The sequence below is a fragment of the Tachypleus tridentatus genome, chromosome 2, assembly GCF_004210375.1.
Source record: "Tachypleus tridentatus isolate NWPU-2018 chromosome 2, ASM421037v1, whole genome shotgun sequence".
NCBI lineage: Eukaryota > Metazoa > Arthropoda > Merostomata > Xiphosura > Limulidae > Tachypleus > Tachypleus tridentatus.
The window spans coordinates 45,286,409-45,302,533 of record NC_134826.1 but is presented as its reverse complement, the minus strand read 5'-3'; the positions used below and the strand labels follow the sequence as shown (position 1 = coordinate 45,302,533).

The window sequence follows — 16,125 nt, the reverse complement described above, 5'->3', positions numbered from 1 at the left end:
GAAATTAGCACTTGGGGCAGGTTTCATCTAGACAGTACAGCTACAAAAAATGTCATTGAAATACATTGTTCAAAACGTTGTTATGGAAATATCATGCTTAGGAAACCACCATAAAGTAAATTACTTGTATAACAATGGTCTCTAAACAGGAATCTTCAGTACTAACTTCAAACTTAGGTTACAACTTGAATGTAATATTCAAAAATCAGTTGATAAATACTCAGTTATGTATATAACAGAATTGAAATATAACAAGACTTTTCTGTATATGTTGTTGTTTTTCAAGTTGCTTCTCTTTTGTTTTTCTTTTTTTGGTCAAGGATTACTTTGATATAATTAGAAAACCAATGGACCTATCTTCTATTAAACGAAAACTGGACACTGGCCAATATCAAGATCCATGGCAGTATGTTGATGATTTGTGGCTGATGTTTGATAATGCTTGGTTGTACAATAGAAAGACATCTCGTGTTTATCGTTATTGTACAAAGGTAGGTTTTTTTTTAAAAATATTTTTGTGTGAGATGAAACAAACTTTTTCAATATTACTTGTGTTCAAGGAAATGCATTTTAAGAACAGAAATGTGCACATTTAGACTATTGATAATTTAGGATTATGTGTTTTGACAAGAAAGTGGTGTTTTAACATGTACAAATGTATGTTTATTATAGGATGTATATATTTACTTTTCATACCTCATTGTTATGAATAACTTTTATACCTCAGAATATTGTTAAATTTATTGCACAGTAAAACCTGTTTGAGGCAGAATCACACGGGACCAAATAAAATTTCTGGCTCAGACATTGAACATGCATTTCCTTAATTATATATAATTTTTGAGTGGAACGTTATACTTGCTTGACTCAAGGGGAGTAAGACATTTGTGAATAAAGTTATTATACTGTTTATGCTATATTTATTAGAATAAGAACAAAAATAGACATTCAGAATATACACAAACAAAATCTTAATCAAATTTATTTGAAGAATGTATCCAATTTAAACTGTTTCATTTTTTTAATGGGCTTTCTCATGTGGTTAAATGAGAATGCCAATTCTATGGCCTTTTCATTAAGTTCATTTTCTCCCTTCATTTTTGCATGTAATTTGATAGTGTTAATATAAATTAACACTTGCGATGAAGTAGGAATTTCTGTTTTCTCACTGTCTTTTCTATTTTGTTCATCTTCTGAATATTTCACTTTGTTACGATATTACGATTCTATTATAGATTTTAAATCAATTTCTGTTAAAACATTTATGTTAACGTTCACAAAACTTTCCGCGTTCACAGAATCATCTACATTAATCTTCTTGATCAGAGATTGGATTTCACAAGAATTGTCATAACAAACAACGTTTAAAAAAATGTGGGTATTAAGTAAATTCTCCCTATATTTTAAAATTAAGGAAGATAGTAATTTATTTTTTTGGTGAGAATTATTTAAAGAGTAGAATTTTGCACTTAAAAGACAAATATATTTGTACAAATCAAGAATCTAATTTAAATGCAAAAATAGTGATGGCAAAAAAAAACCGGAATATATTTAACCAATACTTACTGTAACAAAATGTCCAAGAATTTATTAGTGTTTAAACAAATTATTAATTAAACAAGAATTTATTAATATTTAAGGAAATTATTAATTAAATAAGAAATTAATATTTAATCAAAAACATATTTTCCACCTCACTCAGGTTCTAATCCTACTTGTTGATAGATGAGGTAGATGTAACATAGTTTACTGTCTGCATTACACAGGTTCTGCCATATAGAGGGCCTTTTTTTAAGATAAATATTAAGATAATGCTGCAAAATTTTGTTATTTCTGGCTTGTACAGGTTTCTGCCCTATACAGTTTTTGGCTTAGACAGGTTTTACTGTATAAATATTTCATGCATCTGTATATGATTAATGAAAACAATAACACATACAAAAATTGGAAAACTTTATTATGCAGTTAGCAGAAGTGTTTGAGCAAGAGATTGACCCAGTTATGCAGTCCCTTGGTTATTGTTGTGGACGAAAATATGTCTTTCAGCCTCAAGTTTTGTGTTGCTATGGCAAGCAACTTTGTACTATACCTAGAGATGCAAAGTATTGGAGCTACCAAAATAGGTTGGTTATTATAACTATTTATATATGTGTATACATGTGGTGTGTGTGTGTGTGTGTGTGCAGTAAACTTATAAAAATGTATTGATTTAATTTCATTAGTGATAACTGTGTCAAGTTTGATATGTATATCAATATATTTTGAACCTTTGATAAAACGTATCCAGCATATGATAGTTTTATGCTCGTAAGGCTAACCATCATAACACAATAATTACTAAAACTGTAACTCTCGGTATTTGTAAAGGGAAACTGATTTCATCTACATTTATAATTTTTTTATATTTTATTTTAATATCTTCTAAACTCTGTTTGGCATTTGCTGCCATTATTCAAGGATTGCAGTTGGTTTTTAAGATTAAGATAAAAAATAAATATAATTATTTTTATATAAAATGACTTATTTTAGCTAGGATTACTAAATAATAAGATAAAATTAAAATCTCATTAAAAACATTTTCACTTATTCACTTGTCTTTTACACTGGTTTCAAGCTTTTGTGTTATACATTTTTTGATTAGAAATCTACATGTTCAGTTCATAGCTATAACCTGCAGTTGCCATAAGTTTCTTGAAAAATGTTTGGACATATGCCATTTCAAAAATGATAGAGTATTTCGGATACTGGCAGAATGACAACAGATTGATTTTAAATTTGACAAGGAATCCACTTCTTGGAAAATAATTATTTAGAGATAGCTTGGTTGGGTAATGAAAAGAAACGTTATTATAAATGTATGATGTTTTGACTAAATTATGTACCTGAGGTTGAGATAATCTTGTCAAAACATTGCACATTTTAAAAAAAGTTTTCTTTATTACCCAATCAAGCTGTCTCTAAATGGTTATTAACAGACTGCTTTGTCTTTTATAGAATTAAGTAAACAAGATACTTCATACAATGTAACAGCATGTTTCTGTTCATCATATGCTGTATACTGCTCCTACAACTTTAGACAGTTGGTTTTTTACATAGTTTTGAATTGTGAGTGTAGCTTGAGGAGTTAGCTCTTGTGTTGTTTTGTAGACCTAAATCAAAGAGAGTTATTTTGTGTACATCTCCATAGGAGCTTCCGTGTGTATTAGCACTGGAATGATGATCTTACATTGCTTTAAGTGATATATTGTTTAATTTTCTTTATTATTTTTCCATTGAACAATTGATAGGCAGTTGTGCAGTAGCTTTTCTTTCCCCTGGGTTTAGTCATGTCTGCTTTCATAATTGCCTGTAATGTAACTATCTCATAAGAGGCCAATTTTAGGTATAATTTTCTTTTAAAATTCACCACGTTTAAGCTGAATTGTAACAAAACATTCAGGGCTTTTAACCTATATATTCTCAGGCCAGGAGGATATTCATGAGCAGACTAAATGGATATGTATATTGGTAATATGGTGAACAATCCTCTTACATACCTTTTTTTTTTTTCATTCCCCACAGTTATAACACTGTTATATACCACTTAATAACTTTGTATATTTGTTTTAGTAAAAGTATTAAGCATTTCTTTTTCAGGTATACTTACTGTCAGAGATGTTTTGCTGAGATTCAGGGTGACACAGTTACTCTTGGTGATGATCCAACAGCACCTCAAACGTAAGATTTTTTTATATAAAATAGTTAAAAATGTATTTTATGTGTTTTTTGATGATGCATGTAGTTCAGAGAATGAATTTCAATGTCTTTGTATTCATTGAACTGCTAATGTGTGCATGTTTATGTGACTACATAATTATACCTTAAATCATCTCTCAAAGTAAAATTGTGTGTGCATGTAAACAGTTGTTTATGTAGAAAATATAGTTCAAGTGAACAAGAATCGAAAGTGAAGTTACAAAAAAAAATATACAGAATAAATACTTCTTTATGTGTAGGTCTATCCCAAAAGACCAGTTTGAAGAATTGAAAAATGATCATCTGGAGATGGAACCGTAAGTAATGCATTTTATTTTTCAATACATTGTTTTACTTGTGTGGTGAAAGTACACCCAACAGTTGCTTAAGTAAAAAATCCTGTAATATCACTCAAGTATTTGAGAAAAGAAAGAGTATCTTTCAAGGAAGAAACTAGTAATGAATGTGTGTGTGTGTGTGTGTGTGATATTTCTACAGTTTGAAAATAAATGCCTCATAACTGAGATTTTGGAAAATATTTATTCCTTAAACAGTGCAGTTAATAATCTATGTGGGCTTCAGTTGGTCCTGGAGTAAAGCTCTGGATTTTGGAACTGGAGAGCCAGGTTTGAATCTGTACATCTACACAAAATATTCTTTGCTTTTTAATCTGTGGATGTATTATATGAATGATGGTCAAATCATTAGTGTGGGTGGTAGAATTCTGCTTATTGACTCCCTCCATTCTGGTCAGTAGTTAAAAAATAGTTTTGGTAGCATAAAGCCTTGGTATTTTTGCCATAAATGCAAATAATCTATGTTTAGGAAAATGGTAAAACTTAATTGTTTTATAAAAATTTTCCTTGTTATTTAAACTGTGAAATTCTGTATGAGTGACATACTTTACTGCAACTGTAGGTCTTTTTTGAACAAGTGAAGAAAAGGACTTGAGTTTCAAACCCATAGTTTATTAACTGATGTGGTGTTTGTTTAATATCTTACCTGTAACTACTATTTGTAAGTCAGCTATAAAAACTACATGTAGATGGTATAGTAAAGTTCATCTGGACATTGGTGGTCTTGGTAATACTTTGTATGACTACCAAATTAATCCTCATAAATTACTAAATTTGCTGAATATGGATGTCTTTCACAAATGAAATTTTAGCAATTATTATTATTCTGTTGTATGTTTTAGGAGTAATAATTATTTTCAACTCTAACTTGTGACATATATTTTTCTGTGCAGGTTTGTAGAATGTATGGAATGTGGTAGGAAACTTCATCAAATTTGTGTTATCTACTTTGAGAGTATCTGGCCAGAAGGGTAAGTATGTTTCTGTATGATTTTAAAATTGAACATATATGTGTAGCTATTAAGGTTTATCAAGGCAGCTTAAGAAAAATAACACAACTATTTATTTCTGTATTTATTGACTGCAGTTTATTAGTGAAAGTTTTAAAATGCAGTCAATAAGGTTTTAAAACTATATGTATATAATAGTTTTCTCAAAGATGTGATAAAAACTATATTTGAAAAACAATTTGCTATCTTGAGAAAATGTTTTATATCCAACATTTCTTACATTGGTTTACTGGAGCACCACCAGTTGAACATAATTCCATTATGTGCAAATGTAAAACAAGTTATTGTAGTTTTTTAATGTATAAACAAATAAAGAACAGTAAAAGAGTTTTCCAGTTACATTGATATGGCATTTGCATTAATAAAACTTAAGTATGAATAATAAGGTTGGCTGTATTACAGTCACTTTTTTTACCTTGCGTAGCTATTATTTGTTTTAAAAGCTCCAAGCCATTTTATTTTACAAGTTTTGAAAAATTAATGAAGATTTGAAAACAAAATATCTGTGGTGGTTTGAGTCCATTTTACTTCATCATACAGTAGCATAAATTAATTTAGGTATGTCAATATTATATATACACAGTTGATTTTTTTAAATTGATCTTTGTAACAAAATTATGGAGGAAATAACTAGAGCTTTTGCATCTCTTGAAACATTTTGTTCAGTCAAAATGATATGTTAGCAGTTGCTGTGATATATTTTTGCTGTTTTTATAAAAATTAGTTCATGAGTTTGGCAGTTAGCAGAATATGTTGATTGACTGATTCTCAGTCTCGTTAACTAACTACATTTACGTAATCCGTTATTCTCACAGAAGACAAATATTTATATTTCCAACTTGTTTTGAGATTTCCTCAAACATTTTTGAATTAACCCTTGTTTAATATGACAGACATTTTCAGCTACAACAATTTAGGATTAAGTTACTTAATTTTGAACTGGTATATATGAATAATTTATGAGAACTAGTAAATTAATTACCTTTTTTGTTTTTTTAAAAATTCAGGTTTACTTGTGATAATTGTTTAAAGGCACAAGGAAAGAAGAGGAAAGAGAACAAGTTTACCAGTAAACGTAAGTAATATTTGTTGTATTATTTGATGTACTCAGTAAATTCACTTTTTTTTTACACTTTGTAAATAAAAGAAATAAATATATCAGGCTATCCCAATGGTAATGTCATTTGTAATACTAATATTTAAAAGGAGAAAAAAAGAAGTTAAATAACAACTTCAATCAGTTATATATTTTCCATCACTTTTAGTAATAGTCTGTCAATGTCTCGAAAGATTTTCAATACCACACTTATTTAAAAAAAACAAAAAACATCAGGTGGTTTTGAAACAAAAAAGGTACAAAGGCTATTTTTTTACTCATCTGTAGAAGTAAACTGTTTTTCGTTTATATGATATTGCAAGCTTTGAAAAAGATGATAATGTGAAGGAGCAAGATCAGGAGAATAAGGGGGGGGGAGTGTCTCCTAGCCAAACTCTTTCTGGAAGTGATCATAGTGGTGTGAGGACATGTATTGTCACAGTGGAAAACAACTTCTTTCCAATTCACCAAACCAGGTCTCTTTTGTATTTGAGTGCAGTGCTCAGTCAATCCAGTTGTAAAATATTGTATATCTTTTGTACTCCACTGACAACTCTATGGTAATTGAGGCTTCTAAAATAAATAAAACAAAAACTAGTAAAGAAATGAACTGGCTTACACTTAATGCTGTCAAGTCATCCCATATAACTTGTGTCACTTCGAGAATAAGTTTATTTAGCCAAGAAAATTGCATTTGAAGTTATCCTATCTCAAAAAACAACATTACTTATGGGATGACTTGATATATTACTTAAATATAGATGGCCTGTTTTCTGTAAATCTGCTGACTTAGTTGCATTCTTAAATATTACCAGTATGGTAGACAACTAATAACAGAAGTTTTAGTTGTTTCATGATAATAGTATTAAAAACAGTTTTTTTAAAATTGATAAGAAAAAGATTAATCTCCTGTAGTCTGGAAGGTGTAATACCACCCCTGACCTTGTATTAATAAAAAAAAAAATTAATAAAAGTCACCATTGCTGAACTACATATATAGGGACAGGGCATAATAAATGTGAAATATAAATTATTTTTTGTAAGTTTATGATTTACCTAGCCAATGTATGTCATGGTTCATTTCTTAAAATGGGAGAGGTGAAAAAAACAACACACTAAAATACATTTAACCAGGTAGAATAGTTCAAAAGCTTATTTGCCCATTGTACTTTTAGTGATGGGGGTGTGAGTTTTTGTTTAAAATAAATTAACTGCTAAAGCTCTTACTTCAGTAGAACAAACACAAAAAAAACTCATTAAGTTAATTTATTATATTTCTGTGGGTTTCAATTAATAGAAAAATCACAACTAACTTGAAAAAATATTCTACTTAGTCCCTAGGTGCCTCAAAACTTAGTAACAAATTTTGCAACTTTACAATCTAGTGTTATTATACAGTGAAAAAAGAGAATCCTGTGGCATATAGGTTGCTAGAAAGAAAATGATCTAAGGTTTCAGACCTTATATTTATAATTTTATTGGCTTTAAAATATTATTAAACAAAAACTTGAGTAGTTGAACTTTACAGTTCTTGATTTCAACTTCTAAAAATATCACTGTTTTCAAACTATATGAGCTAAATATAATAATTGGATAAGTTCATAGTTTATAGACTTGCATCTCAGTTCTACCCATTTCAAGTTGTACCTGTGCTGGCTGAAGATTTGTTTTCACCATCTCAATAATAACTACAATAGGGCCAGAAATTGAAAATTAGGACTAGCAATTTCAATTTTGTGTTATTTCATCCAAAACAAATTAACAAAATTTGCATCAAAAGTAAATATAAACTTTCAACATTTGAGTTAATTAAATTTTGTGAATAAATTGAGGTGATAGATCATACACATTTTGAGAACTTGATGTCATCAGTTTACCCCTATAAAAATCCAGTAACCATTGCTGAAAATGGTTGATTACTACATTGATAATTCTAAAAATAGCATAATGTTAAATCATACAAGTGTTTTCATTCACATTGTCTTACTGATAATAGTTTTAAAAAATAGTCACTTCCAGTTCTGAATGGGCTTGGTTAGGTGGTTAAGGTGCTCGACTCATAATCTGAGGGTTGCAGGTTCGAATCCCTGTTGCACCAAATATGCTTGCCCTTTCAGCCATGGGGGCATTGTAATGTGACAGTAAATCCTACTATTTGTTGGTAAAAGAGTAGCCCAAGAGTTGGCAGTTGGTGGTGATGACTACTTGCCTTTCCTCCAGTTTTTAGAGGGCTCTTGTGTAGTTTTTTACAAAATTAAAAACAAACAAGCAAACTCCAGTTCTGAACATGTTTGATTGTCTTAGAAAATTTTATTATCTTAATCTTAGGATACTTGTCTAGTGCAGTATAAATTAATTTGTTATTTATGATTATTAAACTTTAAATGTAATATTTTTTTCCTTAAATTATTTTAAAATGTTTCATAATCTTGGATGAACCAGTATTGTGTGAATAAAAATACTGGCAAGAGTAATACAGTCATGACATTAGTAACTAGAAAATACTGGATGATGTAATGAAAGAGACAAAAAAAATCTGTACAGTTCACTGAATGACAGAATAACTAACAAGTGTAGAAAACGTACAGAAATCATTATATAAAATATATTTATATAGGATTACAACAAACAAAGCTTGGAAATTACATTGAAAATCGTGTAAATAATTTCCTGAAGAAGAAAGAAGCTTGTGCTGGTGAAGTTACAGTTAGAGTTGTAGCAAGTGGAGATAAAGTGGTTGAAGTAAAACCTGGAATGAGAAGCAGGTATGTCTTGTAAGTTATTGGAAAATTTCTGGTTTGTAGCTGATTAAAACCTGTACCATCAACATCATACCAATCACAGATCGTGTCTCTGAAAAAGGAAGTGACTATTTAGTGTATCAAAAAGTGATATGGTAATTGAAAGGGTAATAAATAATTACTGATGCTAATTGATTTCTCAGTATTTTTCTTTAATTTTCAGTGAAGTAGTTGTTGCAATTCTCCCAACAGATATATTTCATTAGTACTCCTGCTATCTTGAATCAAAAGTGAAAAAGGTCCATAATGTCTTTTCTTTTCTCTTTCTCTCTCTCTTTTTACATAAAAATTTGTGTTATGATTAATTAGATTTTGGAAAGCTTTAACTTAGTTGAATAGGAAAATGAAACATATACATATAGGCCATTACGTGTTTGATTTGAGAAGGAGCTAAGAATAGCTACTATATAGAAAGTTAAACTTCAGTGCATTTTATATCTTTACTGAACATTTTGAAAATTATTATTGCTCAGAAGAATTCTTTCTCTCATTATTCTCCCCTGGTGGATCAGTGATGAGTTTCCAGATTTCTAGTGCAAAAGAAAATGTGTACCCCTCTCCCACAAGAAATTGATAAACTATTTCTAATTTCATATTACTGGGGTGATATATTTTAGTGTTTTAATTGGTCTAGTAAATCAAGACATGGTAAAATGAGAGGAGTAGTAGTTTAGCAATTTCCACTTTCTTTAGCTTGGACTGTAGTAATCCGAACTATCCATATTTTTAGTGAAAGTTCTCTACTGGATTGTTACCTTATGTACCAAAGTTTAAGGCAGCCCAATAAGAAATACATGAGATATAAAATGTCTAATCCCCCCCCTTTTTTTTTGTTCTTTGCATTGAAAGTGTGAAAACTTGAGAGTAAAACATACTTTCATGTATTTTTTAAACATTTGGTACACTGCAGATTTTTACAACTTAACAATTAAATTTCAGTTGTGGTCTAAATATATACCACATGTGCAAAGTTATTCAATAAAAACTGCTCAATTCTGACCACAATTTTTTGCATACTTGTGTAAAAAGTCATGAGCTACCAAACTAACATTTTTACTAGATATTTAGCTGAAAGTGGACCACTTAGTTTTTTTGTCATTTGATTCCTCAGAGCAGCAAAGTTGTATGATAAAAGCACATGCATATACATAAGTATTAGTTAGGCCAAGTCAACCAGTTTAGTGGTTTTTAGCTCAAGTTTTCACAAGCATTACAAGAGTAGACATTTATTTTTCATTGCAAACTTTTAAACACAGATTTGTTAAATTTTATGAAACTATTCTAATTAAAGAGAGTTTAGTATCATTGTGATAGTGTAAGTAATGACTCTTGTTACAGCTGTACTGTTTGTGTGCATGTGGTGATAAGAAACTGTTAATCCAGTTTCCATAGTGTTATAAGAAAGAAAGCTACTAATACTGTTTTATGGAGGAAAACTACCACAATATATTGTATAAAAAATGTGATTGGTTGTGTAAAGTATAGGACTGTTCCAGATAATAGGGTTGCAATTCTAAGACTAATATTGGTTTCTCTCAGGTGTCTTTTTTATTTTTTACTTGCTGTCACAATATCTAATCAAAAACACCTTAAGTGTTACTGAGTGTAAGATTTAAAAGAATGAAATTAAAATTAGTGGTTAATCTGGTTAAAGCTACTCTTACATCATTAATAAGAATCTTATATCAAATATTCATTCATTAGTAAGTAAGTCTATATATGTAGTTTTAATTTCCATCATATCCAAATTGAAGACAAAGTTCATCCTGGCTTACTAATGAATGAATATATACTGTTTTTGGTTAGATTTTCCTGTAATCAGCTCTAGAATTATTGGATGTGCAGGACTTACTTAGTCCTTATAAAGCTATAGTACTATTTATCTGAAATGGTTGAGGCTTTGTTATTTTTATTTATATCCTTTAATAGGTAAAATATTCTCTTGTAAAAGTTTTACAAATTTAAATGTATATAAGCAGTTGATTGTTTTTCTTTATTGCTTTTCTAAATTGTTTTTCATTTTTGGTCCAGATATGTAGAAATTGGACAAATACCAGAACAATTCCCATACCGAGCAAAATCACTCTTTGCTTTTGAAGAAATAGATGGTGTAGAAGTCTGTTTCTTTGGAATGCATGTTCAAGAGTTTGGATCTGAATGTCCTATGCCAAATACAAGGTATGACTTTCTCAGTTAGATGAGCGTTCATAATAATAAGAAATTTAAAAAATAGAAAAACATGGAAAATGTTTAGTCAAACATAGAATGTTTTTGTGTTTAAGTTTGTTTGTTTTTTATAACATTTACATTAATTGAATTTATTTCCAACAAATTGTCTTTGTGTAGGTACTTTCACATGATTATTTGTTAGTTATAATGGTAAAAAAGTTTTATGAAACTATTATTTGAGGTGCATGTAGTTCACTCTTGTCATAACACACATTTAAAAATTCATTTGGATAATTTTTTATAAAGTAAAAATTTTGGTTACATTTAATTCTGAAAAGTAAAATTTATTAAAATTAATATTTCAGCCTATTACTTTTATTTTTAAAAAATATATCAAAGATTATTATTCTGAAAGTGATACAATAAATACAGTCAAGCTGTTAAACTGCTCTACTTTGAATATATTAAGAATCTTCATTTTTATATTTTTAATTCTCTCTTTTTTTTTTAACTGAAGTTAATAAATTTCTAATTTCATTGTTCACATCCCCCACTGGTACAGCGGTAAGTCTACAGATTTACGATGCTAAAATCAGGGGTTTGATTCCTCTTGGTGGATTAAGCAGATAGCCCAATGTGGCTTTGCTATAAGAAAACACACACACACACACACACACACACACACACACACACACACACACACACACACACACACACACACACACACACTGTTCACTACTTTATTTTTAAACATCTCTTGCTAAAAATGAAAAAAAATTCATTTGAAGGTAAATTTTTATAACATTTTTACGTCATGCTTTGGTTTGAACGTGATGTATCCAGTTAAAATACATCCTAATTTGTCACCCATGTAAGCCTTCAAAAGGTGTAGATGTACAATTTACTTGTAATTTTACTAATTTCTTTCTTTATTTATCTCATTAAACCTAAATATAATAAGTTTACTGTACAGCAGAAATAAACATTAATAGTAGTATTACATACCTAATGTTGTTGTGTAGTTCTCAAGCTATCAAATATAGTAATTTGAAATTAGCAATATTTTATTCAGAACTGTTAAAACAACAATTATGAAATTATTGTAAATCAGAGACATTACAAAAAGACTCAAAAATCAAAACTAATTTTTCCATTATGTTGTCATCAGTAAAATTCATAACAGATAGTGTCACTGGGCACATTCTACAGGGTGTTCGGAAAGTCACTGTGCACTTATATGTTTATTAACAGACAAAAATGCACAGTGACTTTTCAAACACCCTGTATTTATCAGACAAGATCCATACATGCACTCCTACATGCATACGTATGGCATCTGTGTTATTCTATTCAATAATGTGTAGCGCTTCTTTTAATGATGCAGTCATATGTCTATATTTTTAGAAATAAAATGTGTGCCATTTATGAAAGAAGCACCTTAAATATTTAATACATTTCGGAATTAACTAACAAAATGGGTAGAAAAAAATAAGTTATAACTAGCATTTTTACTTATTTGTAAACATTTAGAACCTCTAGTTTTATCTAACAGAGAATTAACAGAATGTTTTTTATATAGTAAATACCAATAGTGTTATCCATTGGACATTAGCTTGCTGGTCAAAAGTAGAACACTGTTATAAAAACTGATATTTCAGTTATAAATAGTGTTATAAGAAAGTGACATTACAGCTGTAATTAATATTATGAAACAGCACCCATCATTTTAAAAACTCAAGTTCTCCTCTCCCATTCCAATTTCTGCTAAAATCGTTTATTTTTTTAAAATGACAGAACTTGTGGTAGGTGTATAATACTCATGATGAATTTACAGTTTTTCTGGTGTATAGTGATTTTGTTTGTTTTATTATAGCAAACCCACATGGGGTATGTGCCGAGTCCACCAAGGGGAATTGATCCCCTGATTTAATTGGATTTTGAGGAATTCTTCTAGAAATAGTTTGTATGTGTAGTTGTTTAAAGTACTGTTTTTATGAAACTCTGATTAGTTTTTTATTGTGATTGAAATTGAATAATTAAGGATTGTAAAATTATTTTATCAAATTAAACTTTTATTATTTGTATTCTGTTACTTTTAGACGAGTTTACATAGCATATTTGGACAGTGTACATTTCTTTCGACCAAAGCAATTCAGAACAGCAGTGTACCATGAGATTCTCTTGGGATACCTGGATTATGTAAAGCAGTTAGGGTATGTTGGGTTTAAAGGTTTTATTTAGTACTAAAAATGTCATGTGTGTTTGAATACATTTTATTTGGAAGTGAATACAGTTTTAGGGGAGAGAATTAGAACTATCATAACTCGATACTTTAGATTACAAAATTGAAGTTAATTATTTTATAATAAATAGGCAGTGCAAATAGAAATTGTTTTTAAAGTACATCTGTATACCAGCTTTGGCATATTTAAATTTAATTTTAAAAAAGTTGTGTTACTTGATGGAAATGATTATTGCTAAATAGTTGATTTACCTTTGTTACATAATAGTAAAAGTACAGTATTAAAAAATTAGGGTTGACTTTTGGGGAACATGTATGTGGAAGCCTATCCAACAGTTTTGTAACTATTCTGTGAAGCACACCAACAAATTTTGTATTGGTATTCCTACAATTTCAGTGTATTGTTGATACTTTTAGTACTTACATAATGCAGTAATCGACACTGTATTCTTCTGTAATTTCAGTGTAGTGTTGATACTGTTATTCAGAAGGCAGAGCAGGCAATATTATGTTATTTATGTTAAAAGAGTGAGGGAAGAAAACATATTACAATTTAAAGAGTAATATTTCCCTGCATTTGTATGTTGTGTTTGTTTTTAGTATTTTACCAGTGAAATAAACATTTAAGGTCAGTAAAGACTGTGTGAAAATGTTAACTAATAGTTATTTTCTTGAAGTGATAAAGTGGTTTGTCAGTGTACAATCCTGTTCTATGTACTTATTCTGTTGTAAAAATGTAGATTGTAATAGTGTGGTTTAGGTCTTTAAAAAATTCTGTAACTTAAGTATTGTTTGGTATATGGAATGGCATATGTATTTTATTGTTATAGTATTTTGTAGGATGCTTTAACATATACAACATTATTAGGATTCTTTTGTTTGTACTGAGATAATTATATACGAGTTAAACAATTTTTACTTTAGGATAACTACAAACACTAAATTACTGTAACTTAAATGTATTAATGATTAAGTAATTTAAAATAATGAAACAAAACATGAATATAATAACAGAAATCATTTATTGAACATTTTGGAACAACTTCTTCCTGTTATTATGCTTATGTTTTACTTTATTGTTAAGCTGCATTTTCCAAAGAATAAAGTGATTTAATTTGTAAACAACACATGAAAAATTAAACCCAGTGTGGTTGTAGTAATGTCAAATAAGGTGATCATGTTGAAGAAATTTGTTTCTTCATTGTTATAAGTTTTTGAATGTGATTAAAATTATCTGAGTGGTTACTGTCTTACTTTCAACTGCTATTTTTAAATTTTTACAAGGTATACAATGGCACACATCTGGGCCTGCCCACCAAGTGAAGGAGATGATTATGTCTTCCACTGTCACCCACCAGAACAGAAAATTCCCAAACCAAAAAGGTTACAAGAGTGGTATAAAAACATGCTTGACAAAGGAATTATTGAAAGAATTGTTTTGGATTATAAGGCAAGTTTGACTGTTAAAATCAACCTTTTTACACACAAAAAATTAAACTTTGTGATAAAAAATTAGAAACATTTATCTTATCACTGTGAGTATTGCTTTTTTGAAGATTAATTATTTTTTATCCTTACAAAGAAATTCAAAAAATTATTTAAAATAAGCTCAATATTATTTTATTTCAATGTTTATACAGCAGATTGTAATTTCCAGGTACTTTTGTTTTAATCAATCATATTTTTAATTATTTTTTTGGTGAAATTGCAACTTTCTAAGTGAAAAGTATTTGTGAGTTGACAAAAAAAAAATATGGTGGGTATCTTAGTTGCTTAAAATATTTATTAAAACCCCTTTTGTCAAAAAAAGAAAGTATGTGATAGCTTTAATAACATGAATAGTGTGTATGCATTCTCAGGTTTCTGTAAGAATATAATTCATTTGCTAAGATGTTCATGAGTTAATAAGGCAGATCAAAACCATTCATTTCTCACTGACATTTACAATCATTTTTCTTAGCATGCCAATAATTTTTGTTGTTATAAAGACAATTGAAGTTACATTATATCTGTAGATCTCTATAGAAATGTAAATTTTTTAGTTTCTTTGGCATTGTTTAGAAGAGTAATTTCCGTAATTAAGAAGCATTATTTTGAAGCATTTTTTAACATTATGCTGAATCTTTATCACATTTTCTTCTTTCTGCAGTCAAATCAAGTTCTATGAGTGTTTTTATTTTTATATGAAAGGTTTTTGTCCTACTGGTTTGAATTATTTATTTTTTCAGGTTGATGTTGAAATTGTTTGCATTTTTAAGTGTTGAGTCCATACATGAACATCAGATTTCAACATTGAAGGGGGGAAAATTTGTTTCTATTTCAGGATATTTTTGCTTATTGCAATTGATATTTTAATGCATGTAATATATACAAAGAAAATAGAAAAAAATTCAAAAATGTACGTTTGTGTCAGTCTGAAGTTTACCTGTAAATACTGGATTTATCAGGTTTTTCAGACTTTTTCTGCCCATCTCGAAGCTTAGCCTTATGTATTTTAAGAAATAGTCATCACATGGAAATGTAATTCATATTATTTTCTGAACTGAGTAAGCTATCTACATAAACTGAAACTAAAAATATTTATTAAATTGTATGTATTGCTGGTTAAATATATTGCTCAAATTGTGTTACATATAATGAGTAATAAGCATTGTTTCATCCTTAAAAATAGATAAAGCCTGTGGCTGTGAAGCAGATTTATGTGAACACACATCTT

At 29.0% G+C, this 16,125-nt stretch overlaps 1 protein-coding gene across 2 annotated transcripts in view; it reads left to right on the top strand.

Moving 5' to 3' along the window:
* LOC143242497 (histone lysine acetyltransferase CREBBP-like) overlaps nucleotides 1-16,125 on the top strand; it is a 66,515-nt gene that overhangs the window by 37,531 nt on the left and 12,859 nt on the right. For both annotated transcript variants that reach the window (XM_076485930.1, XM_076485937.1), the window contains exons 13-22: nucleotides 321-491; nucleotides 1,966-2,123; nucleotides 3,637-3,717; nucleotides 3,996-4,052; nucleotides 4,985-5,062; nucleotides 6,109-6,176; nucleotides 8,815-8,962; nucleotides 11,030-11,176; nucleotides 13,267-13,380; nucleotides 14,694-14,859. In XM_076485930.1, the coding sequence (XP_076342045.1) occupies nucleotides 321-491; nucleotides 1,966-2,123; nucleotides 3,637-3,717; nucleotides 3,996-4,052; nucleotides 4,985-5,062; nucleotides 6,109-6,176; nucleotides 8,815-8,962; nucleotides 11,030-11,176; nucleotides 13,267-13,380; nucleotides 14,694-14,859 (1,188 nt within the window). The remainder of the gene's footprint in view (nucleotides 1-320; nucleotides 492-1,965; nucleotides 2,124-3,636; nucleotides 3,718-3,995; nucleotides 4,053-4,984; nucleotides 5,063-6,108; nucleotides 6,177-8,814; nucleotides 8,963-11,029; nucleotides 11,177-13,266; nucleotides 13,381-14,693; nucleotides 14,860-16,125) is intronic.